We start from the raw sequence: 22,747 nt of genomic DNA, 5'->3' as shown, positions 1-22,747 counted from the left end.
CCCACCTTCTTCAAGCCTGGGCAGAAACTAACAGTGAGGTCATTCCTCGCCCAGGGCCCAAGGGGCGTGATCCGCTTTGGGACCCAGGGTTCAGACTTGACTTCTTTCTCCTTCATTTCCTCCCCTATGACCTGGCACCTCTGCTTAATCCTGGAGGGATCAGAAGAGCCTTCAGTGGAGACTAGCAGTTCTTCTGTCTCTGAGGATGGAGAAGAGCATCCTTTGGGGGTTGAAAGAATGCCCCCACCTGTTTTCAGGCTTCTGTTGAGCAGTCCCTCTGGGGTGGAGTCGATGCTTATACCCATCAGTGGAGTTCTTCATATGTGATAGAAGCCCCCATTGAAACTTGTTTTCGAGCGCGTCAACAACCAGTGCCTTCTCTTTTCCATTCTCTCTTGCCCGGCCCTCCCTACCCCTATATTCTGGTGATTCCCTGGGATGCCAAGTGTTTTCACTCCTCCCTACCTTCACACAGTCTGTTCCTGTGCCTGAGATGCTCTCCCTCCGATGACTGACTTCTCACTGCTCTACCGGTCACCAACTTTGTGGCTTTGGGGCAGACTACTAAAGCACTGAACACCTCAGTCACCTAGTCTATAAAATAGAGCTAATAGTACTACCTACCGCAGAGTGGTAGAGAATTCAACGGTACATGTACAAAATTTAGGGCAGTGCCTGGCTATTGTTCTCACTTCCTGTGACATGCCTGTCCCAGCACAAGCTGTAAGCATTCAGTTTGCAGACTCCTTCCTTCACGCTTCCTTAATAACCAACAGACGGCTTTATCGCAGAACTTATCACAGCACACTGTAACTATTTCTTTATTTTCCTGCTTCACTGACTAGAAAGAATTCCCCCAAGAGCAAAGATGTCTTGTGAACTTTGTACTTTCTCAGCTCCTAGCTCAATTGGCTGGTCTTCAGCAGCTGACCTCAGTAGGCACTTAATAAATGCTTTGGGAATGGATCTTGAAGGTATCTCCATTCTTTCACAGAGTCCCCTTACTTTTTAGGGTTTAGGGATTTTTTTCCTACTTCCCTCTCAGATTCAAAGCAGATGACACATGGAAAGATTTTTCACTTTATTTACCTGTAAAAAAAAGCCTCACCCACACCACAACCACCACACACCCACACACCCACACACACACACACAGGTAGACCTAAGATCACTGTGGCAGTCCCCAGACTCAAGGGCCTCAGTCCATACACCCCTCAGCAAGCCCACTGTCAGGGCCCGTGACAGCACCAAAGGGGCAGGGGCAGCATCCCCGGCTGGAGAAAGATCTTGCTGGGGGCTTCCCCTGCAGGGTCCGTGTGCCTTCACCCTGTCTCACATTAGGGCATTCACAGCAGAGTGGCCTGTTCAGGGTGGAAGATGGGCTGTCGATAGGCTGGTAGCCGAGACCTAGCGGCATCTCGGCGCCGGCGGAAGGCCAGGAATTCCTCCCGAAGGGCAGCACAGCGGGCCTCAGGGCCAGGAGCATGGGCAGCACTCAGGAGGCAGCCCTCCTCTGGAGTCTTCACACCTGCAAAACGAAGGACAAAAGGAAGATGTCTTAAGGTCCCCTGGGTGAACTCTTGGGGTTCACCAGTACCACGAAGCTCTCTAGGGCCTGCCAGTGCAGAGGAGGTCAGAGGAGAGGCGGTCAGAGGAGAGGGCCTGGCTGGGAACAGGCTGAGTCCTAAGGCTGGGGGTATAGGACAGTGAGGCCAGGGGTGCCTGCCTTTCTGGAAGGCTCTCACACCTAGCTCTGGCTCGGCTTCAAGTCGGGATCGAGGGCCAGCCAAGCCCAAGTGCAGAGTCTCCAGCAACTCCATGTCCCCTGGGAATTCTGAGTCCCACTCATAGTTCTCATCCACAGATGTGTTCCTCCTGTGAAATGAGACAAATGTGTGATGTGGGTGGAGGAATAGAGGGTAGCCGGAAAAGCCTGAACTGGTGACCCCAAGCTGAGGGTGGGCCATGGCTTTCCTCTGAAGATCCCTGGCCCTCAGCAAAAGCTTCCAAAAGGAGACAGGCTCTCCTGGTCCCAAGGTGGGAATGGAGCCAGGAAGGCAGAGGGCACGGGAGAGGGGTGGGGAGAATCTGTACAAGGCAGGCAGGGCTCGGCCGGGACTGCCCTCACCTCTTGCTGACCGTCACCACATGCTCCCTTCGGGGCCACCTCTCAGGGCCACTGGCCCAGCTGCTGGTGTCTCCAGGAGCGGGGCTGAGGTAGCTGCCTCCTGCAGAGGGGGCGGTGGAGGGGGGCCGGAGGAAGGAGGCGCTGCCCCGCCCACTGCTCTGGCTTGTGAGGCTGCCCCTAGGGGCGGCAGGGAGGAGGCTTGGCAGCAGCCGTTCCCTCAGCGTCCAGTCAACCAGGGCTGTGTACGGGGGCTCTGGGGCGGCCCCGACCCCGACCATGGCCCCAGGAAGCGCTGCCCTGGGGGACTCAGAGCGGCAGTCCAGGGGCTGGAGGTTAGATGAGGTGGGGCAGGGCCGGGTATCCATGTAATCTGGGGGTGGAGCAGGCCGGGGTTCCTCCAAGGGGAGCCAGTCCCCATCTACATTCATCTCCCTGAAGAAGGGCAGGCTCAGGTACTGGAGCAGGGGCCCTGGACCTGGCAGAGGACTGGGTGGGGCCGGTCGAGGGGGCCCCACAGGGCTGATGTCTGCAATGCAGAGGGGCTGGGGCATCCCACTGGGGCTGCTGCTGCTGCAATCATAGGACCTGGCCTGACGCCGAGCTGGGGTCCGAGGCTCGGACTGCTCAGGGCCTGACTTTTCTCTGGAGATCCCCACCTGGGGTCCCATCACAAAGCGCCCATCTGGTCCCCGGCAAATGGGCTCCAGGGGTAAGGGCCCCCGGCTAGGTGGAGGATCCGGAGGGGGGCTGGGGGGTCCAACGGGTTCCCCCCAGAGCAGACTCTGGCGCAGGCTGGGGACTGGGGAACCCTGGAGCTTCAGCTTCGCCACGCTGTCAGGACTGCCCGAGCCCGGAGCAGAGCTGGGGAAGGACAGGAGATCAGGGTCTGTGGTAGGGGGCCAGTCCCCCTCCCAGGAGCCAGCGTCAGGCCTTGAGAGGTTTGATGCAGAACAGAGCAGGGCTAGGGAGAGCAAGGGAGAGAAGGACCCACATGGTGGAGGGGTGGAGGGAAGGCACAGGCGACGGGGGGGCCGGCCCCGGGCTGAGGCCTCTGCACTTCCATCCTCACCTCCCTCTCACTCTGTTCCACCCCTCCTACCCCTCCCCACGGTGCAGAAAAGGAAGGTGCTCACAGAAGGCAGAAGAGAGCCAAGGAAGCGGAGGCACTTACTGGGGAGCTGACTTTCCGGCGGGAGAGAAGATAAGAGGTGGATCTGTAAGAGTAAGAGGCCAAGAGGTGACAGAAAAACCAAGCCCCACCAGGGCCCAGGGCGCAGACCTCACTCAACACCAGACGCCAACCCCGTCTGCCCGGGAAAGTGGGGAGCAGGGGAACACACCTGGCCCTTGCAGGGGGTTGGAATTTCTCCGAGGAGGTGCTTACAGAGGGCGGGGCCACAAGTGACCTACCTTGGCGGAGGCGTTTGCGGCGGCGACGGGCAGCTCGGCGCCGGTTCATGAGGCAGGCGGCCAGGATGCTCACTAGCACGGCCACGCCCAGGAAGCAGACCCCGCCCACCACGCCGGCCAGCACGGGCTGGGGCAGCAGGCCTGGCAGCTGCGTGCGCGAGGGGTAAACCTCCAGGCCTGGGCAAGGGGACACGAGGGGGGGTCGGTGTCTATGACACTGGGGGATCCGGGCCCCCCAATCCCCAGGGCTCTGCCCTGCTCCCGGGTTCTCACCAGAGGTGGAGACGTTGGCTGTGTTGCTGGGATCACTGACATAGCTACCGGAGAAGGCCACGAGGCGGAATTCGTAGAGAACGTCCTGGGGATCGGGGTCCAAGGAGGGGGTCAAGGCTCAGCACTGCCCGCCCCAAGCCCATTTGGAAAGACTTTGCAGTTGGAAGGTACGGGTGAAGTAGAAAGCCAAGCGGAGTTGAGGATGGTCAAATCAGGGTGAGCCCAGGTTTGGGGAGTGCAGCAGGGGACTGGAGGGCCACTGGCAGGACACCCCCCCGCCCCCGTGCCCACCCGCCACACCTACCTTGATAAGTCCTGGCACCACCAGCTGCATTTCAGTGCCTGCCACGGCCCGATCCAACACCTCCCAGCCTTGGGAGCCCTGCCGTCCCTCCAGGATGTAGCCATCCAGCCTCTTAGGGACCAGTTCCGGGGGATCCCAGTGCAGGAGTACCCCCCGCGGCGTCCTCACTGCCACCAGCCCTCGTGGAGGGGACAGGGGAGGTGACATCTCTGTCGGGGGAGGACTGGGGGCAGCTGGTGTGGTAGGAAGCCCTGAAGGGGACACAAAGGCATGTAAAGAGTGCATTCCCAGTGCCCCTCCCCTGCTCCTCCACATCCCCTGGAAATGGAAGTGTTCCCCATGGACTGCAGCTCACCAGGCTCCTCTGTCCCTGGAATTCTCCAGGCAAGAATACTGGAGCGGGTTGCCATTTCCTTCTCCAGGGTATCCTCCCAACCCAGGGATCGAACCCTGGTCTTCCACATTGCAGGTGGATTCTTTACCATCTGAGCCACCAGGGAAGTCCTTCCACAAACCCCTGGTGCCCAGCTATTCTCCCAGAGCCCCTAAAGTCAAGACTGGGTCATTTTCCACAAACCCTCCTGGCCACTCCCACCCAGCCCGCCCGCATCTGGACTTGCCCCGAAGCCCTTCCCCATCCTTGTCTGCGGCTCTGGGTAAGAGCTCTCTCACCTTCAGGGGCAGACAAGACAATCTCGCTGAAGGGCCCACTCCCCAGCTTGTTCTGAGCGAGGACACTGAACTGGTACTGTGTGTGGGGCTGCAGGCCAGGCACAAGGAGGAAGGCCGCGCCCACGGGCACTGCCAGGGACACCCAGTCGTGGTGGGCTCGGTCAGGACGCTTTGCCCTGGAGGAAAGGGGAGGGGGGCATTTCATGCACTCAGAAGAGGAGGAAGGTTGGAGTCCAGAGAGCTGACCTCTCCTGTCTCCTCAACCACCCCAGGTCTCAGGACCTGCGCCTTGAGCCCCTGAGATTCTCTGAAAATCGGACAGCTGAGTCAGGGCAGGGCTGGCACAGAGAAGTGGGAGAAAGAGTCAGGGGGGCCAGAGGGAGTCCGGGTGAGGGGGAAGAGGGACGGCAGGGGCAGGTCACTCACAGTGGGGTGTACCAGACACTGAATCTCTGCAGATAGCCGCCGTCAAAGCCAGGCTCCCAGGAGACGTTGGCACCCTTGGGCAAAGGTGCCACGGACACATTGGTGACAACGTGCGGACTGGTGCCTGGGTGGGGGGAGTGGAGGGATGATGGTCAGGGTCCCCAGGGAGGGCGAATTCAGGGGATCCAAGCCTTCCGCTCACCACCCATCATCCCAGGGGCTCCCCACCTAAGATCCCCATGGGGGCCCCCAAAACGATTCTTTCCCCTGCGTTTTCCCCACACGGCTGCCTCAAGCCTGCTCCGCAGCCACTAACCCAGCACGTAGACATTCGTGGAGGCGGCCACTCGGGCCACAGCATTGCTGGCCGTGCACTCCCAGCGTCCGTGGGCCTCCTTGGTCAGTGGTCGCAGGATGAGGCTACTGTTGCTGTCCACCTGGGCCTGGCCCTGCAGCCCCCGGCCCACCTACAGAAGCACTGGTCAGCCCTGAGGACACACGCAGCCACCCCTCACCAAGGGCGCCACTCAGCTCTCCGGGCAGCTCCGCTTTCCTCCCCACCCAGCCCTCTCTTCCTCACCTCCTCCCCACCGCCCCTCTCCCCCCAAACATCCAGGGGCACAGAGAGGCAGGGGCGTGGCGAGTGTGAAAACAGGTGTGAATACAGGTGGAGTGGGGTCAGGAGCCTTACCTTGGCCCAAGAGATAGTAGGCGAAGGGTCTCCCCGGGCAGAGCAGGGGATAAGGAGTTCTCGCCCTACTTCTTGGAAATATTCTTCTTTGGGACGTTCTAGAAAGGCTGGGGGAGCCTGCAACCCACATCTGGCATTGGGTGGGGCCCTCTCACACTGACGTATAAGGATCATTCCTCCCCTTCTCTGGGGCCCCCATCTGTCTCCATCTCTCAGTGTCTCTCTAGCTCGTCTCTGTTCCCAGCAAGGGGGCTGGAAGGACATTGTGGGAGAGACCAGGGCTGGTGGGCAGAGGCCTCTCTGAAGATGTACAAACCTCTAGAGAATACCCTTCACCCTCCCCTTTGCTTCCACTCTCTTCACTCCAGAGAGGGAGGCAGCCTGTTAAAGGGCTGGGGCGGGCAGGGTACCTTCCTCCACTGTGGCATCTGACGGCTGCCGCCACCATGGCAAACACATGTGGAAGCCCCGCTCCCCACGTGTCTGTCCCACCCACCTCCGTCAGCCTGGCGTCAGTACCAGCCTTGCATCTTCAGCCACCTGACCTGCTGCCGCTACCCACCCAAACCCCACCCCAAGCCGCACCTTGAGCAGAACACGGGTGACTGGGGAGGGCCCTGCAGTGCCAAGACTGTTGTAGGGGGTGCAGGAGTATTCTCCCAGTGCATCCTCATTCCCCAGGGCGATGATCAGGGAGCCTTCTGGGCCCTGGGACCAGCCAGGGAACTGGAAGCAAGAGGAGATGACAGCCAGAAAGAGAAGCTCAGCTGAGGCCAGACCAGAGATGGAGAGAAGCAGTGGACGGGAGAGACCCATGTCTACACAGAGGCTGCCACAACCTACCCCTAGGCTGGGCCTCTCTCTGAATTCCACCCTTCCATTCTCTTTCCTGCAGAGAGGCCACTACCAGTGGGTGTGAAGGCAGCCTGTATGATAGTATTAGGGCTGTGAGCAATGGAGTTTGTCAGAGGAATAGAGTCTGACTTGATTCCTACAGGGGAGGAACTCCAGGGGAGCCACTCGCAGGGAATCTGGTGTGAATGGCACCCCGTGGGGTTGAGCCGTGTGAGGTTCTCTGCCCGCTGTCTTCCTAGCCCTCCACGATTACATTCCCTATATTACACCCCACCTCAGCTCTTCTTCCTGGCTTCCCTAGTTCTGTACAGTTAAAGGTGAACATCTGACGCCTTACTCTGTCTCACGCCCCACCTCTGTCCTCCTGGGAAGGCCTTTTGTTCCATCCATCTTCACTTCTTCCTCTAACTCAGGCCTCATAACCTCTCCCCCACACTCTCATTTCAGCAGCCTCTGCACCACAAATGTCCACTCTCTTCCCCTTCATTTCTCTGACAAACTCAATTGCTCACAGCCCTGACGCTATCATATAAGCGTTCCTGGTGGCTCAGCGGTAAAAAATCTGCGGGTTTGATCCCTGGGTGGGGAAGGTCCCCTGGAGGAGGGCATAGCAACCCACTCCAGAATTCTTGCCTGGAGGATTCCATGGACAGAGGAGCCTGGTGGGCTACAGTCCAGAGTTGGACATGATTGAAGCAAGGGAGCACGCTCGCATGGACACGCTGATGCTATCACACTATTGCTCAAGCAATTTCACTGGTTCCAAATGCCTTTTGACTTTTTTTTAACCTTTGGAAAAATGTATTGAGTACTACTACAGTTGCAGAAGCCCTGGGGTGACTAGGATTAAAAGATGCAATACTAACCCACAAGGAATTTATTGTCTCTGCAGACAAACAAAAAATCTCAATCACCTTGGAATGAGGTAATATTAACTTGGCATCCATATTCCTCCTGTCTTTCCAGATTCTCTGCATCAGTCATGTCCCCACAGGAATTGTAGATCCCACCCAGCTGGAGGACTCATTATGCCATAAACGCACTATACTGTTTCCTGCCTCTGGGCCCTGGTTTCTGAGTGGAATGTCTCTCTGCCCTTCAAGGCCATCATTAGCATCCCAGAAGCTGTTGCTGATCTGTCCTCAACCAGCCCTAAGAGGAAGGTGCTCGCTGCCTCCTGCCTTGCTAGCCTTCCAGCAGAATGTCTGTGTGGCAGTGCTACCCCCTCGAGGCATGGATGTCTCTTTGCTCCGGTTCCCTACCAGTCACCCTTCACAGCACCTGATAACAATGGATGTCGTTAGTACTTTCCCAAGTTGTCCCACCCTCCCCTACTTCCCCCGTGTCTCAGGACTGCATCTCTGTTCTCGCCCTGCAAACAGGTTCATCTGTACCATTTCTCTAGGTTCCATACATATGTGTGGATATACAATACTTGTTTTTCTCTCAAACAGATGGCTAGTAGGAACCTGCACTAAAGCACAGGGAACTCAGCTCGGTGCTCTATGATGACCTAGAAGGGTGGGATGGGGGGGTGGGGTTCAAGGGAAGCTCCAGTGGGAGGGGATATATGTATACATAGAGCTGATTCACTTTGTTGTACGGCGGAAACCAACACATTACAATGTGATTATACTCCAATTAAAAAAAAGAGGTGTATGTTCTCCAGTCACTGAATGGATCAAATGCTACCCCAGCTGTCCCGACTAGAATAACCCCAAGCTAAGCCCTCTCTCCCCTGCCCCAGGCCTGTACCTTGTCCAGCTGCAGGGCCTGCCCATCCTTGGTCCAGCTGACAAAGAGCAGTGGGGGGTTGGCACGAACAGGGCATCGGATCACCCCCCGCATGCCCACGGGCAAGGGCGTCTCAGGAGGCATGGCGGTCACCTGCGCTGGGTCTGGGGGAAGCAGTGGCAAGTTGTAGGGGAGGAGCTGGGCCTGGCCCAAGGAAGTGAAGCAGTCTGTCCAGGGAGCTGGGTGGGGCTTACAGAGCACAGTGAGGTAGGCAGAGGCCGAGGGCGAGCGCGGGAGGCCGTTGCTGGGCACACAGGTGTAGCGGCCGGCATCATCAGGCTGGGCGGCCTGCAGCCGCAAGCTGCCATCCACCAGGATCCGCACTCGGGGCTGCAGGCGGCTGCAGTATGGCACGGGGGCGGAGGGGTCCAGGACTTGCTCAGCCAAGGGGCTCCTCAGACTGCCCACCAGTCCCCACCCCCACCCCACCTCACCACACCCCACCACACCCCACCTCACCACACCCCACCACACCCTGAGCCCCACCTAATGTGGAAGACATTGGTGCTGTCCTGGAACCAGCTGTAGGTGAGGTTAGCAGGGTATGCCTCAGCCCGGCAGGCCAGGGAAACATCCTGGGAGGCATTGACCGTGCTGTTCTTGGGGGGCACCACGATGACTGGGGGTCCTGGGAAGGGGGAAGCACAGGGGAAAGAGGGGCCTCAGCCCAGTTTCCCAGGAACCCTGAGGTCACTTCCGCCTTTCTCCCCAGTCTGCCCTCCAGAATACAGGGCTGGTTGCTACAGGGCCTCAGGAATGGAAACAGGCCCTAACCCTTTTATTTAATACAAGTGCCTCCTCTGCTGCAGCTAGCTCGCTTTCCTACCAGGGACAGCCACATTCAGCCAGTTTCCATGTATGTGTGTGTGTGTGTGTGTGTTCAGGGGGCGGCAGAATCGGTTTTAATCCTCTGCTCACCCTTTACACCATCACCTTTTCCACCCCCCATCTATCTACACCATCTACATCACGTCTGTGTCTCCTACCCTAATCCAGGTACCCAATACCTTAACCCAGAAGGCTGCAGCAATCCCTGACCCCATTCACGGCCATTCATGCAAAAACGTCTCCGCCCGCCCACTGTGGCCACAGAACACTTCTGCTCAAGAATCCACAGCAGCTCCCGGCTCCCAGCACATTCAGCTCAAACTTCCTGACCCAGCCCTGCGGGCCCTTGTGACCCCACCTGGCCAGCCATCTTTTCACACATCAAGCCTTCCATACTCCTTCAGGTCAGTATGGGAGCTCACTGGGCCCATGCCAGGCAGCCTTGAATGCTCTTCCCCGAGAGCCTGACTAGGCCACAGAGGCCCTGCCAAGCCATCTTGTGACTCCACTTCTGTCTCCCTTGTCCAGGCTCCCACTGCAGGAGTGGTCAGGCATAAGCGGTAATGATACCAGCTGGACTGCAGAACACCTACAGGCACGCCAGGTGTGACTGACCTGACCTGCACCGTCTCATTTAATCCTTGTAGGAGCCTTTTGTGCTAGAAATTATTGTCTTCACTTCATCGATGAAGACATGGAGGCTCAGAGGCAGACAGATTGTAAGGCGACTTGCCCCTGATCAGTGGGAAGGCAAATTCACATCAGGCCTTCCCGACGCCAGACTTCACCCGGCACCACTGCTCAGCACTGCCTCCCCGACAGCACCCAGGACAGCAGGTCTTCACCTCTGCATCTCATTCCCCAGGTCGATAGGGGGCTCTATGAAGGCAGAGTCTACTTTTCAGCTTTCCTTCTGAAGGGAAGGGCTTGACCACAAATTCCTATGCTCGGCTGAACCTAAGTCTTGTCACAATCCTGAGAGGCAGACAGGAACCTCTTTGTATAGATGAGGAAGCTAGGGGTCAAGGGGGTTCCATGGCTCATAGTCTGACACCAGCACCCATGCCCTTCCCACTGTACCACATTGCTAGGCACTAAATATCTCCACTCACTGATCCTTTTACAGGCAAGATGCTGGTTTTAGAGGCACTGGGAGCTCCCTCCCTCTCCAGGGCCCCTGCCTCAGGCCCAAGTCCGCCCCCCAAGCTGTGTGCATCCCCAGCCACAGGCCAGTCCTCTCACGCGTACGTCCAGTTTCCCGGCCCTCCCCCGAGACGGCACCTAGCACCAGCAGCTGGGTGGCGTGGGTGGTGCTGCCCTCGGTGCTGGAGGCTTGGCAGGTGTAGACCCCGGCGCTGCTCCGCTCCACCCTCCGGATCCGCAGCGTTCCGTTCAGCACCTAGAGTAGGAGTCAGTGAGGGGGCACCCAGGCATCTCCTCGCCCACAGCGGGCCGCAAACCCCCCTGCACTTCCGAGGCCAGCCAGCAGAGGGAGGCAGCAGGCCAGGCTCGGAGAAGCCCGGGCCAAGTCCCCTCCTCTGGCGGGTCTCCCAGCCTGGCCTCACCCCCTCTGTCCTGCAGCCTGTTCCCAGGCCATCACCTGCCCCACACTGTCCAGCCGCAGGACTCACCTGCACTTGACTCTGGCCCTGGCCGAGGTCCTGTCCTCGGAGCTTCCAAGTCACCCGAGGTTGGGGGTTGCCTTGGGCCACACACCGCAGGGTGACCGGCTCCAGTTCCCGCACTTCGAGCACCTGGGGAGGCGTCTCCAGGAACTGAGGGGGCGCTGTGAGGAGAGAGGCATCAGGGGACGCCAGAGGGGCCACCAGCCCGAAGAGTTGCATCCCATGATCAGAGAGGCAGATCAGGGCTGCAGCCCGCGGCTCATCAGCCTGACCACCTTCAGGGGAATCCCCAGCCCTCGGCCACGCTGCCTGCGGCACCCAGGGCCCAGTGAGGACGCACTGGCCCATCCCTGCACCAGCCTGCAGAGCTGGCAAGGGAGCGGCGCGCAGGATGGGTGTTCAGAGCTGGGAGTGGGCTAGGTGCCCTCCAGAGTCGGGAGGCCTGGGTTCTAGGCTCTGCCACTCACCAGTGGCACACCAGTTTCCTCCTCTATGAAATGGGAATAATTACGACCTCCTTCCTTCTTAGGGTTGAGATAGAATACATGAGGTACTGGGTTAAAAGGGGTTTTGATAAAACAAAGTATTGTATATATGTGAGCACTGTTTCACTCGGGGCTCAATAACCCCTTATCCCCTATCCATTATGCTCCCCTGGGCAGGGAAGCAGGAGCAGGGAAGAGAGAGGAAGTTCCCAGCAGAGCCACCGAGGCTGACCAGTTTCAGATGTGAAGAATGGAAAAGGCGGGAGTGGGGCGGGCAGGGTAGGATGTAAACAAGGGGCGTCAGCAGACTGGGGCTGACTGTCCTGCCCTCCCCTCCCACCCGCCTCCCCCCTCCACCAGCGGCCCCCAGCTTCCTACAGTTGACGGTGAGATGCACCCAGGAGCCGTTGGCAGAGTCGTCCCCGGGGCTGTGCTGGTCTAGGAAGAGCACGCGGCACTCGTACCAGCCCTGGTCTTCAACCCGGAGCCCCTCGATCTGGAGAGATGCCCCCTTCTGAAGCCGGACACGCCCTGGGGAAACAGCCCTGGATCAAGGGTGCTGAAGGGAGCGCATGGGAGCCCCAAGCCCCTGATCACACTGGTCATTCTCAGACATGAAGAACAGGCTCAGCCTCTCCCAGTCACCCTGCTAGAGTGGGGTCCAGAGAGGCACAGATGGGGTTGGGGTCACAGAGGGCAGATCCCTCCCTTCAGCCCCTCGGGTCATTCCGGCCTTTCAGCAGGTGGGACCCAGCTTAAACAAAGAGAAACCAGAGCGGCAGCAGGTGGACAAGGCACCGCGCTGAATGATGCCCAGCTTCCTGGGCTTTTGGGGAAGGGGCTTAGAGAATCAGCACTTAGTTTCCTCTGGATTCATACAGAATCTACCCATCCTTCAGCTCTTTTTGTAAGGGACTTCTGGGAGTGCTCCTGCCAGAGGACTCTGTCCCCGGAAGCCACAGCAGTGTTTGGGGCCCGAGCAGGGATCCAGACCTCGCCTACCAAAGCCCCTAATCCGCCAGGGTTATTATCAGCGGCCTAAGCGCCTTAGGGTGGCCAGAGTCCAGCCCAGCCAGGCAGCAAGGTCAGCAGCCTCTTCACCCCATCCCCTCAGGCTCCAGGGCATCCAGGCTGTGGCCGGCAGACTTCATAGAGCTCCACAATGCACCCAGCCCCAGGGCAAGCAGACAGCGCCCTCCCACCCTCAGCATCCTCTCCTGGCAGAGTCCTGCACCACCAACAGCCTCGTGGGTCCCTGGCAGTGCAGCCCCGTGAGCAAGACACACACTGGAGCCAGAGAGACCTAGCGTCCAGCTCTGCTATATACCCTCTTGGCTACACCACTTAAACCTCTCTCTCAGCATCTGCTTCTTCATCTATAAAATGAGAGAGAGAAAAAAAATCCAAGTGGGGTAGATGGAAGGCAGGCAGCACGATGCTTAAATAAAATGGCTGAACAATGAATGAGCTCAAGATTTGAAATTGGCTCCATCCTTCACCTGACGACACGCCATCTACCCCTTCTCCCCTGTGTCAGTGAATAGCGCCATCACACATTTCCAGAAACCTGGTGTCATCTCCTTTACTCTCACATCAGCTTGTTCAGTAAACCTTTCAGATTCTACCTCCTAAATACTGTTTCCCTCTCTATCACCTTCACTTCAGTTTAGTCCCATATGCAGAGTACATCATGAGAAACGCTGGGCAGGAGGAAGCACAAGCTGGAATCAAGGTTGCCGGGAAAAATATCAATAACCTCAGATATGCAGATAACACCACCCTCATGGCAGAAAGTGAAGAACTAAAGAGCCTCTTGATGAAAGTGAAAGAGGAGAGTGAAAAAGTTGGCTTAAAGGTCAACATTCAGAAAACTGAGATCATGGCATCTGGTCCCATCACTTCATGGGAAATAGATGGGGAAACAGTGGCTGATTTTATTTTGCGGGGCTCCAAAATCACTGCAGATGGTGATTGCAGCCATGAAATTAAAAGACGCTTGCTCCTTGGAAGGAAAGTTATGACCAACCTAGATGGCATATTAAGAAGCAGAGGCATTACTTGGTCAACAAAGGTCCGTCTATTCAAGACTATGGTTTTTCCAGTAGTCATATATGGATGTGAGAGCTGGACTATAAGGAAAGCTGAGCACCAAAGAATTGATGCTTTTGAACTGTGGTGTTGAAGAAGACTCTTGAGAGTCCCTTGGACTCCAAGGAGATCCAACCAGTCCATCCTAAAAGAGATCAGTCCTGGGTATTCATTGGAAGGACTGATGTTGAAGCTGAAACTCCAATATTTTGGCCATGTGATGCGAAGAGCTGACTCATTTGAAAAGACCCTGATGCTGGGAAAGATTGAAGGCAGGAGGAGAAGGGGACGACAGAGGATGAGATGGTTGGATGGCATCACGGACTCAATGGACATGAGTTTGGGTAAACTCCGGGAGTTGGTGATGGACAGGGAAGCCTGGTGTGCTGTGGTTCATGGGGTCACAAAGAGTCAGACACAACTGAGCGACTGAACTGAACTGAACTGATTGCATCTCTCACCTGGGTTATGCCAACAAGCCACAAAGAGGTCCCACTGCCTCCATGTTCATCAGCGGCCCACCCCACCTTGACTTTTGATAAGGACAAATAACATTTTCTAAATATTCTGGGTTATGCAAAACAGATGAAACCAGACTGTGCCTTAACTTAGCCCTTCCTAGTACCAGACCATCTGAAGCTGTTGGTGCACTCACCCCCTCTAACCTGCTTCCTTTCTGCCTCTAGGGTCATCTTTCTAAAATAGAATCAAAACCTGGGGGGCCCTGAAGCCACCGGGGAACAAGAGAAGTATCAGGCTGAGGCTGGCTCCGGGATCTTAGGCAAGGGCCCTTTTTCTTCCAAGAACAAGGTGCAGGGGTGGGGATTCTCCAGAAAGGGTGGAGCTGCTTAAAGGGCTGGGTGCCTAAATCCCCACCTAGATAAGCCTGGGTCTCTCAGGTAAACAATGAACATGATTTCTTTTTTGGCTGCTCATCAAGTGAGATTTTAGTTCCCTGACCAGGGATCTAACCTGTGCTCCCTGCACTGGAAGCATGGAGTCTCAACCACTGGACCACTAGGGAAGTCCTTGAGATAACTGATTTTTATCAAACTCAGGACAGAGAGAAAACTCGTGTCCCTTCCTCCCACCAGTGGAATTCCTCAGGAACCCTAACCTGCCAGGCCATGGAACCCTGCAGACCCCACTGCGCCCTCTTCTAAGTGCCATGTGATGGTAACTTTTCATTATAGCGATCTTCAAGTGCCACAAAGAAGGAAGAAGATGGAAGGAAAATCGAGTTTGGGATATCAGGCAATGTCACCATACTTAATCCTCTCAAGAATTCCATTAAAGGAACTGATGTTAAGCTTCTTTCCAAAATCACATGGCTATTCCGCCATACAGGCAGGCCTGCTTTCTCATGATGCAGTATACTCTCCACTGCACACTGGTCTGAGGACCCAGTGATGGTCAGGGCACTCATCCCTGAGCTTAGCCAGTATATTCTCACTCGGGGTGTGTTGGTAACAGCTCCAAATGTGCGTTGATCAGACTACCCAGTAAAGCATGCCGTACGTCCTAACTTCTCTGTGAGGTATGGATGGCTAGACTGGAAGTGTCACAGAAGAACAGGAAGCTGGCCAGCAACAGGTGTTCCTGTGCCCTCCTGAGTCCTGGGTCCCCGTTCTGGAGGCCCACCCTCTACCTACAGTAGAGCCAAAGTGAGTGTCTTCAGACCTCTCCACACGCAGGGGTGTGTAGACGAAGGAAGAGACACAGTCCCCACTCTTGCAAGCTCTCCAAAGGCAGAGAAACCACACTCATGTACAAGTGCAAGTTCACACGCACAGAAGTCCAAGAAACAAAGAAGCAAGAGGCGGACAGAAGGTTTCCAGGAAGAGGCGACTCTGCAGAGAGTGAGAGTTACATCGTTAGTCGCTCAGTCCTGTCCGACTCTTTGCGACCCTATGGACTGCAGCCCACCAGGCTCCTCTGTCCATGGGATTCTCCAGGTAAGAACACTGGAATGGGTAGCCATGCCCTACTCCAGGGGATCTTCCCAACCCAGGGATCAAACCTGAGTCTCCTGCACTGCAGGCGGATTCCTTACCGTCTCAGCCACCAGGGAAGCCCAGGGGATGCAAGGATAAAAGGTGGTGAGGGGAGAGGACTCAAGGGAGCGGGGCTCTTCTAAATGGAGGATGAGAAAACGGATTTCTTTTTTGGCTGCTCATCAAGTGAGATCTTAGTTCCCTAACCAGGGATCTAACCTGTGCTCCCTGCACTGGAAGCATGGCGTCTCAACCACTGGACCACTAGGGAAGTCCTTGAGATAACTGATTTTTATCAAACTCAGGACAGAGAGAAAACTCGTGTCCCTTCTATCACAGGGGGTATCTTGAATCTCTCAAGAAATACAGCAGGAAAGTCAAAGACCAAAAGCCTGGTCCCATGAATTGGAAGAGCTAATCTAAGATCCACCCCCCCAGGAAAGCTGGTATAGAGGAAGTGGACCTCTTTCCTCTTCACACCTAGGGTTTCACACCATGCAGGCGCTGTCTGGGGTTCTTTACACACAGCAGCTAATTTCATTCTAGGATTTAGTCCTGGTTTGTTTTATAGTGCTTTTACTACTTTTGCACTAGTCCATAAATCCAGTCTCCTCAGCTAGATGGATTCTAAAGTCATCAAAGATAGGAAGCCTTTCCTTCAGTGTAATCCCTGAAGGCTCCAAACAGTCTCTCTCGTGGTTCCTCCCACATTCTAGGCCACGGGCCTCACACAGTCCCAGGCCATCTCCCCTTCGTTTGCCCAGAGGGTTTATGACAGGACAGCATTGTCCTTAGCAACCTCCACCTCCCGTTGCCTAGCAACTGCAGTTCGGAGTCCCCCTGCACAAAGGCTGAGAGGCCCATTCCACACTGGGAGGCAGTAAAAGGGTTAATGGGTACAGGGGCCTCTCCCCGGGGCCCTGACTCCCCAGACTAGCTCTGCCTGACCAGAAGCTTCAGACCCAGGGGAGGGGTGGGCATGAAGGGCAGGGGTAGGAAGAAAGCCCCCGAGGTTACTGCTCACAGCCCGTGCCGCTCAGAGGAGCAGCACAGAGACAAAAAGAAAACCCGCAGGAGAGTTGCTACCTTCCAGACAAGGGGGTGGAGGGAGGGCAGGAAGGAGAGTTGCACATCAACACCCCCAACTCCCCCACTCCCACCCCCACCCAGAGGAGGCCCAGGAAAAGCCGCCCCCTACCCTGCCCTCAGTGGGGCAGTGGTCTGCATCCGTGAGCCTCAGCCCAGCCGCTCCCCAGCCCGGCGGGCAGAGGCCGGGAGCATGGTGGCGGGGCGGGGGGGTGGCCCGGCCATTGTCTCTCCACTGGTCCTAAGTGCACCCCACTTTCATCAGTTCTCCCAAGCGGTTCCCCCCAGGCTTGTGCAGACACAGACGCTCCCACCAGGCTGTTTGCCAACAACTGCCCCCAGTTTGAAAATAAACCCTTCCCTCTGCACCACCTGCCTGAGCCTCCTCCCCTCTCCGCTCAGCCTGCCCCGCGGTGACAGCTCAGCCAATCCTGTGGCTTCTCCCAGGATTCAAACGAAAGAGGGAAGAGGGAGGGGGTCCCCCTGCCCCCATCGACGGCCGCCCAGGTGGCCTTTCCTGGGCTTCCCCTATGAGGAGGCAGCCAGACTCTCTCACCAGCCCAGGTTCTCGCTCACTCTGCCCTCAGAGACCCGCCCTAAACCACTCAGATTAAGGCTCCCTGGAGATTAGGAGGAAGCTGAGCCTTTTCAGGGAGCAGCTGGGGCGCAGAAGAAGGCCCCCAGGGAGGCCTATACACTATTTTAAGTCCATGTTGGAGCCAGCTGAAGCAGGGACCCAGCCCAGCCCCATCTGTTTGCTGATCTTTCGGGGAGCCTGGTTCCCTCCAGCCCTGCTGTGCATGAGGTCTGCTGGACTCAGAATCAGACGCAATGGAGAAGCAGACAGATCGGAGACCCCCCTGACCCTGCTGCCCCATCAGTCCACTCCCTAGAAACCTAGAACCCCCAAACCAGCATTTAAGAAAGTAGGAGAGGAGGAGGGCAAGGGAGTGAGAAGATAGCAGAGCCAGGGGCCAGGAGAGGGCCAAGTAGGGCAGACCAGAGAGGACTGAGCCTGGGAGGCTCATGATGAGCTCTAGAAACAGGGATTAGGGAATTAGGATGGACACTTGGAACAGGGCTGCAGGATCTCCTTTGGAACAGGCCATGTGGAGTTCTAAACAGACCGTGTGTGTGTGTGTGTGTGTGTGTGTGTGTGTGAATGAATGAGTCCTTCAGTGAATGAACATTGCTTGGGAGCAGAGCCATGCTTGTTATGGAGCATTCAGGCAGGGAAACTGGAGATGAGGTTGGGGCAGGGACAGAGCTGTTAAGAAGAGGCCTTGTTCCCACTCTACCCAGCCCACCTTTGTTGGAGACACCTCCCGACCTCTCAGCGGAGGACAAGTCTTACCCACGTAATCAGGGTCGATGCGGGGGGAGTAGAGGCCAAACTGGATGAAGATGGGAAGCAGGAATCCAAAGCGCAGCCACTCGATGACATGCAGAGGGGGCCGGCCAGCCGGGGGCAGCAGGTCACAGCCCAGCACCGCGCTCTCCCCGGCCCGGCCCACCACCGACACCACCTCAGGCTTCCCTCGACCTGCAGGGCGGGCAGACGGGGGGGCATGAGGACACAGCAGGGACCCAGAATCAGGACTGGGAGGGGAGACACCCTCTCTATCTCGGTGGGCTCCCCAGGCCTCAGTGAAGGGGTTGAGGGAATCTTTGATGTTGGCAGAACCCGAGCTGCTCCTCCCCTCCTCTGACCTCACAGAGAACCCCAGGGGGACCCCCCTACCCCAAGGTCAACAGGGGGTTCTGGAGCCCAGGGAGTCCGGCTCACCGTCAGCCCCCTGGCTGATGATCAGGCTGAGGATGGCCAGACCGAGGCACCAAACCATAGCCCAGCTGCCTGCTTGCCCGGCCCCTCCTCTCCACAGGGGCCCAGATGGAGGGGCCCGGGGACGTGCAGAGCCCAGCAAGCCCCTCAGTCCTTCTGATCAGGTCACAGGGATCAGCGCTCACTCTTCTGGACAGTTAGGGCTTGGCTCACGTCACACCTGAGGAAGCCGTTCTCTGGAGCACCACCAGATCTAGATGCAAAATGCAACGCAACATGCAAAGCGGGCCAATGTTGGAAAGCAGAAGAACCGCTCCCCCCTCCCAGAGTTAGAGAAAAGCCGGAGGTGAGCAAAGGTAGAGAAAGGGAAGAGGAGCGCAGATGAGTGGCGGAAGGATGAGGGAGTGCTGGCGTGGGGAGACCAGACAGGTAAGGACCTGTGGGAAGCAGAGGACTGGAAAGATCTTAGGAAAAGCAGAGGAATTCTGGGGATACCCTGTTTACTCAGGCTCTTGGAAATGTGCGCCACGAGGGAACTGGGGTTCCTCTGTACTTGGAAAAGGACTTGTCAGTTAAGTATGGGAGACACAGAGCCCCCATGGCCCAGTCTCCTCTCTGTCCTCTTTCCTTAGCCCTGACGCTAATAACAAGGCAGTAGAGAGCAAGGTAGAACCAGTATTATGGCCTCCACATATAAGGACAGTGAGGATCTCAGAGAACCCTGCTCAGGTGTACACAGTCAGTCAAAGGCAAAGTTGGGTTGAAAACCCCCAGAAAGTGCCCACACAGATCCTTGCCTCATTTCTGCAGCCTCTGTGAACCCTGCAAGCTGGGAATCCTGTACCTCTTTCTCCACTCAACCTTCCCAATATTGCTTTAGCCATGAATGTGTCAGACACTTGAGAGAGGAGCTCCCTCTCCCTCTGCTGGTATGGGGGCCCCAGGCAGCATTCTCCAGGTCTGGGCAAGTCCCGGAGCTTGTGGGCTGGCGCCTGGTGCCACTTCCTCTTCCTGATGCTGCCAAGGCAGCCCTCCGTCTTGCCAGACACCATGACCCAAGTTCCTCCCATTTTCTCTCCCTCCGGCATCCTCAGGGTCCAAGGTTTGCCAGGCTTTCCCTTCCCCAACCCCAGAGGCATGGCCCATGTGAAGCTAAAAAAGCCCAAGAGTCCCTAGGGTGTACAAAGTGAGCCTTGGAGCCTGGAGGGGAGGAGGTCCTGACAATCCCAGGGCCTGAGCACCTAGGGAAGTCACAGTGGGGTGGTGCTGCCTTGGACCTGGTGGACCCAAGTGGACTCTGCTCTATGGGCCTCCACCCCGCTCCTGGCCTCACAGGTCAAGACCGGCTATAAAACCTCCCCCATGTCCCCCAACCTGATCCCTGCCTCTACTGAGTGGCCCTGTACCTCTAACTCCTGATAACTCACCAGCAAGCATCCCCCTGGCTTCCCACTGCCCCCAGTTCTCCCAAACGTCACAGACATATCTTTTTCTAAATGCATAAGAACTCCCAGTTCCCTCCTGGCTCAGTGTTCTGAAAACCCTAGCAAACCCAGGTTTGCCCAGAATTCCTCTGTTTTTCCTAAGAGCTTTCCAACTCTTCTGCCGCCACTACGTCTTCACCTGATCTCCCCACCCAGCACTGTCTCATTCTCCCATCCCAGTTATCCCCACTTCTTACAACCTTCCCCACCCTCCCCCCTCCACAATTCCCATTCTTTGCACCTGATCTCCAATTGCACCAGGTCCTCGGTGCTTCAAGGAACTCCCGGTCTCCCCCAGAATCGCCACCCACCCACTTCTCCCATCCTCTCCTCCCTGGAATTTCCCTCCCTGGAATTCTCCTGCCTCGGCCCACAATACACTTCTGATACCCCGCCCTCAATTCTCTTCTCCCTTGCCGTCTCCGGACCCCTGGAACTCCTCCTTGCGTCTGGAACCCACGAAGAACGAACCCCCCCCCCCACCTCCACACACACATACAGTACTCCCGAACTCCCCCAGTTCCGCGGAGTCCCCATCCACCCACCAAGAATTCCACTTCACTCCCCAGAACTCCCCTAGTTCTGCTCCCCAAAGAATTCCACAATTCCCCCGCTTCCTCCTGGCCCCCATAACTCCCGCACTGTTCATCCCCTCGCGGGCACCCCCATTCCATTGCCCCCAGAACACCCCCGCCCTCACCTGCTCCGCACCGCTCGGCCTCACTCTTCCAGCTACACAATAGGGGGCGGACCCGCCTCCCCGCCTCGGATGCCCCGAGCGCCTCCCGTCGCCCTGGAGACCGCCAATCCCCCTCCCGCGGCGGCCAATTGGAGCTAGCAGAAGGCGAGGCGAGGCGGGCGCGACCCCCGAGCGGCCTGGGAGTTGTAGTTTCGGAAGAGCAGGGCTCGGTGGCACGTGGGCCCGGGTCGCCCCCTGGTGGAGCTCGATACAACGAAGCGTGGAAAGGCGGATCGGTCGGCCGCTTCCCGCTGCAAGCTTGAGAGGCTAAGCGGGTCAAGGCCCGGGCTCCAGGAGTCGCAGGAGCTGACCCGTAGCTGGTTCTTTGCACACTCTGCTTCCTGTGTAAGCCACCTTTAGATGTTCTCCCTTCGCCTAACGGGCTTAACCGCAGATGCGGCAGCTAGGGTTGAAACCCGAGCCTGAGGGGCAGAAGCACCAGGCAGTGAGCAGGACTCCCCGCCCTCCTCCCAGGGGATCCACCCCGCCCCTCTGGTCTCCTCCCCCATCCCCATCGCCACCTCCACCTCCACATATTCTTCTCTGGCCGGACTGGAAATACCTGTCTGCGCTGGCGAGCTCCCAAATCTTGCCCAGGCGCCTCCCACTGTGTGCGGAGGGGAAGGCAGCGCTCCCAGCTTGAGGTTGCCAAGTCAGATCCCAGCACCAACCACCCAGAGAAACGGGTCCGGAGGGAAAGAGAGGAGGAATGAAATCAGTGATCACTTCCTGAGCCCCTGCAGGGAGCCAGATCCTGGACTACATGCTTCAGGACTCCTATGTAATCTGACTGGAAACTCTGTGAAGTAGGTAAAACTCCGTGTGACTAATAAGAAAACTGAGGTTCTACAGGGTTCAGTAACCTGCCCAAGAGCACAGAGCAGAGCTGGAGTGAAACCCAGCCCAGGCTCCATCAAACCCACCCACCTTGGGGACTTCAAACTCAGGCAGAAACACATCTTCCATGTCAGCCCTGCAGCCTTCTCTGCTTCCTCAACTTGGTGCAGTCTTGGGCATGCAGGGTCATGACTCCTTCCCTACCAGAAATCTGAAATTTAAAGATGCTTGCTCCTTGGAAGAAAAGCTATGACCAACCTAGACAGCGTGAAAGCAGAGACATCACTTTGCCGACAAAGGTCTGGATAGTCCAAGTTATGGTTTTTCCAGTAGTCATCTACAGATGTGAGAGTTGGACCATGAAGAAGGTTGAGCGCCAAAGAACTGACGCTTTCTAACTGCTGTATTGGAGAAGACTCTTGAGAGTCCCTTGGACTGCAAAGAGATCAAACCAGTCAATCGTAAAGGAAATCAGTCCTGACTATTCACTGGAAAGACTGATGCTGAAGCTGAAGCTCCACCTGATGTGAAGAGCTGATTCACTGGAAAAGACTCTGATGCTGGGAAAGATTGAAGGCAGGAGGAGAAGGGGGTAACAGAGGACGAGATAGTTGGATGGAGTCACTGTCCCAGTGGACGTGAGTTTGAGCAAACTCTGGGAGATGGTGAAGGACAGGGAAGCCTGGTGTGCTGCAGTCCATGGGGTTGCAAAGAGTTGGACACGACTGAGCAACTAAACAACAAAAGCCTGTCCTGGTGCTCCCCTGGAAGCCTTCCCTAAAAGCAGCATGCTAATCTCACCCCAGTCTGAACTCCTGCCTCCCATAGAGTGCACCAGACATTTGATTCCCAGTCGTACCCTTGGCACCAAGAAGACCCAATAGGATGGGTCTGACCACAGCTCACACCAGTATCCCTTCCACATCCTCCCTTTCTGACTACATTCTGGGCCAAGAAGCTTACCACCCCTTGTAGTAATTCATTCCATCTTCAGGGACTTGACTGCTGGAAAGTTCTACAGGTGTAAAGATCTAGGTGCTTTTCGCCACCTGAGATGAAAATGTGGGAAGGGAGTGAAGGAGGGGAGCAGGCAAGAGCAATGGAATGATTTCTCTCACTATCCCTCCAGCAAAGTCAAACTGGCAGCTTCAAATGTTACAATGTAGCAGACTGACCTAACAGTGCTGAGACTCTAATGAAAACATGTGAGTGAATGCAACAGGAAAGCAAGGCCAGTACAATGCC

The 22,747-nt window shown here is 56.7% G+C and overlaps 1 protein-coding gene across 7 annotated transcripts; it reads right to left on the bottom strand.

Annotated features, from left to right (window-relative positions):
- Window positions 1-1,073: 1,073 nt before the first annotated feature.
- On the bottom strand, window positions 1,074-21,130 carry IGSF9 (immunoglobulin superfamily member 9). Of its 7 annotated transcripts, none has more exons than XM_043878275.1 (21): window positions 20,627-21,126; window positions 18,446-18,695; window positions 18,014-18,202; window positions 11,870-12,022; window positions 11,013-11,167; window positions 10,663-10,780; window positions 9,040-9,181; window positions 8,748-8,893; window positions 8,515-8,657; window positions 6,490-6,630; window positions 5,905-6,021; window positions 5,530-5,680; window positions 5,214-5,337; window positions 4,788-4,963; window positions 4,116-4,366; window positions 3,812-3,911; window positions 3,539-3,715; window positions 3,300-3,342; window positions 2,129-2,989; window positions 1,727-1,875; window positions 1,074-1,528 (listed from the first exon to the last, which is right to left on the bottom strand). In XM_043878275.1, exons 2-21 carry the CDS (start codon window positions 18,501-18,503, stop codon window positions 1,347-1,349), a joined length of 3,576 nt encoding a protein of 1,191 aa, XP_043734210.1. In that variant the 5' UTR covers window positions 18,504-18,695; window positions 20,627-21,126; the 3' UTR covers window positions 1,074-1,346. The 7 variants fall into 7 exon arrangements, with proteins under 7 accessions (XP_043734210.1, XP_043734212.1, XP_043734213.1 ...); XM_043878277.1 differs by having other exon boundaries at window positions 3,812-3,896; window positions 20,627-21,125; XM_043878278.1 differs by having other exon boundaries at window positions 1,748-1,875; window positions 20,627-21,124.
- Window positions 21,131-22,747: the final 1,617 nt, after the last annotated feature.

This window comes from Cervus elaphus, chromosome 20 (genome assembly GCF_910594005.1).
Source record: "Cervus elaphus chromosome 20, mCerEla1.1, whole genome shotgun sequence".
Classification (NCBI taxonomy): Eukaryota; Metazoa; Chordata; class Mammalia; order Artiodactyla; family Cervidae; genus Cervus; species Cervus elaphus.
The sequence above is the reverse complement of the archived record's forward strand: the minus strand, read 5'-3'. Positions and strand labels throughout refer to the sequence as shown.

What these genes read in the sequence shown, in the direction of transcription:
- IGSF9 (XM_043878275.1), bottom strand. Translation starts at nt 18,503, where the DNA reads ATGGTTTGGTGCCTCGGTCTGGCCATCCTCAGCCTGATCATCAGCCAG. An exon ending in CATCAGCCAGGGGGCTGACG is followed by an intron (nt 18,203 to 18,445) that starts GTGAGCCGGACT and finishes CCCGCCCTGCAG; the next exon opens with GTCGAGGGAAGCCTGAGGTG. An exon ending in CACGAATGTCTACGTGCTGG is followed by an intron (nt 5,338 to 5,529) that starts GTTAGTGGCTGC and finishes CCCCCCACCCAG; the next exon opens with GCACCAGTCCGCACGTTGTC.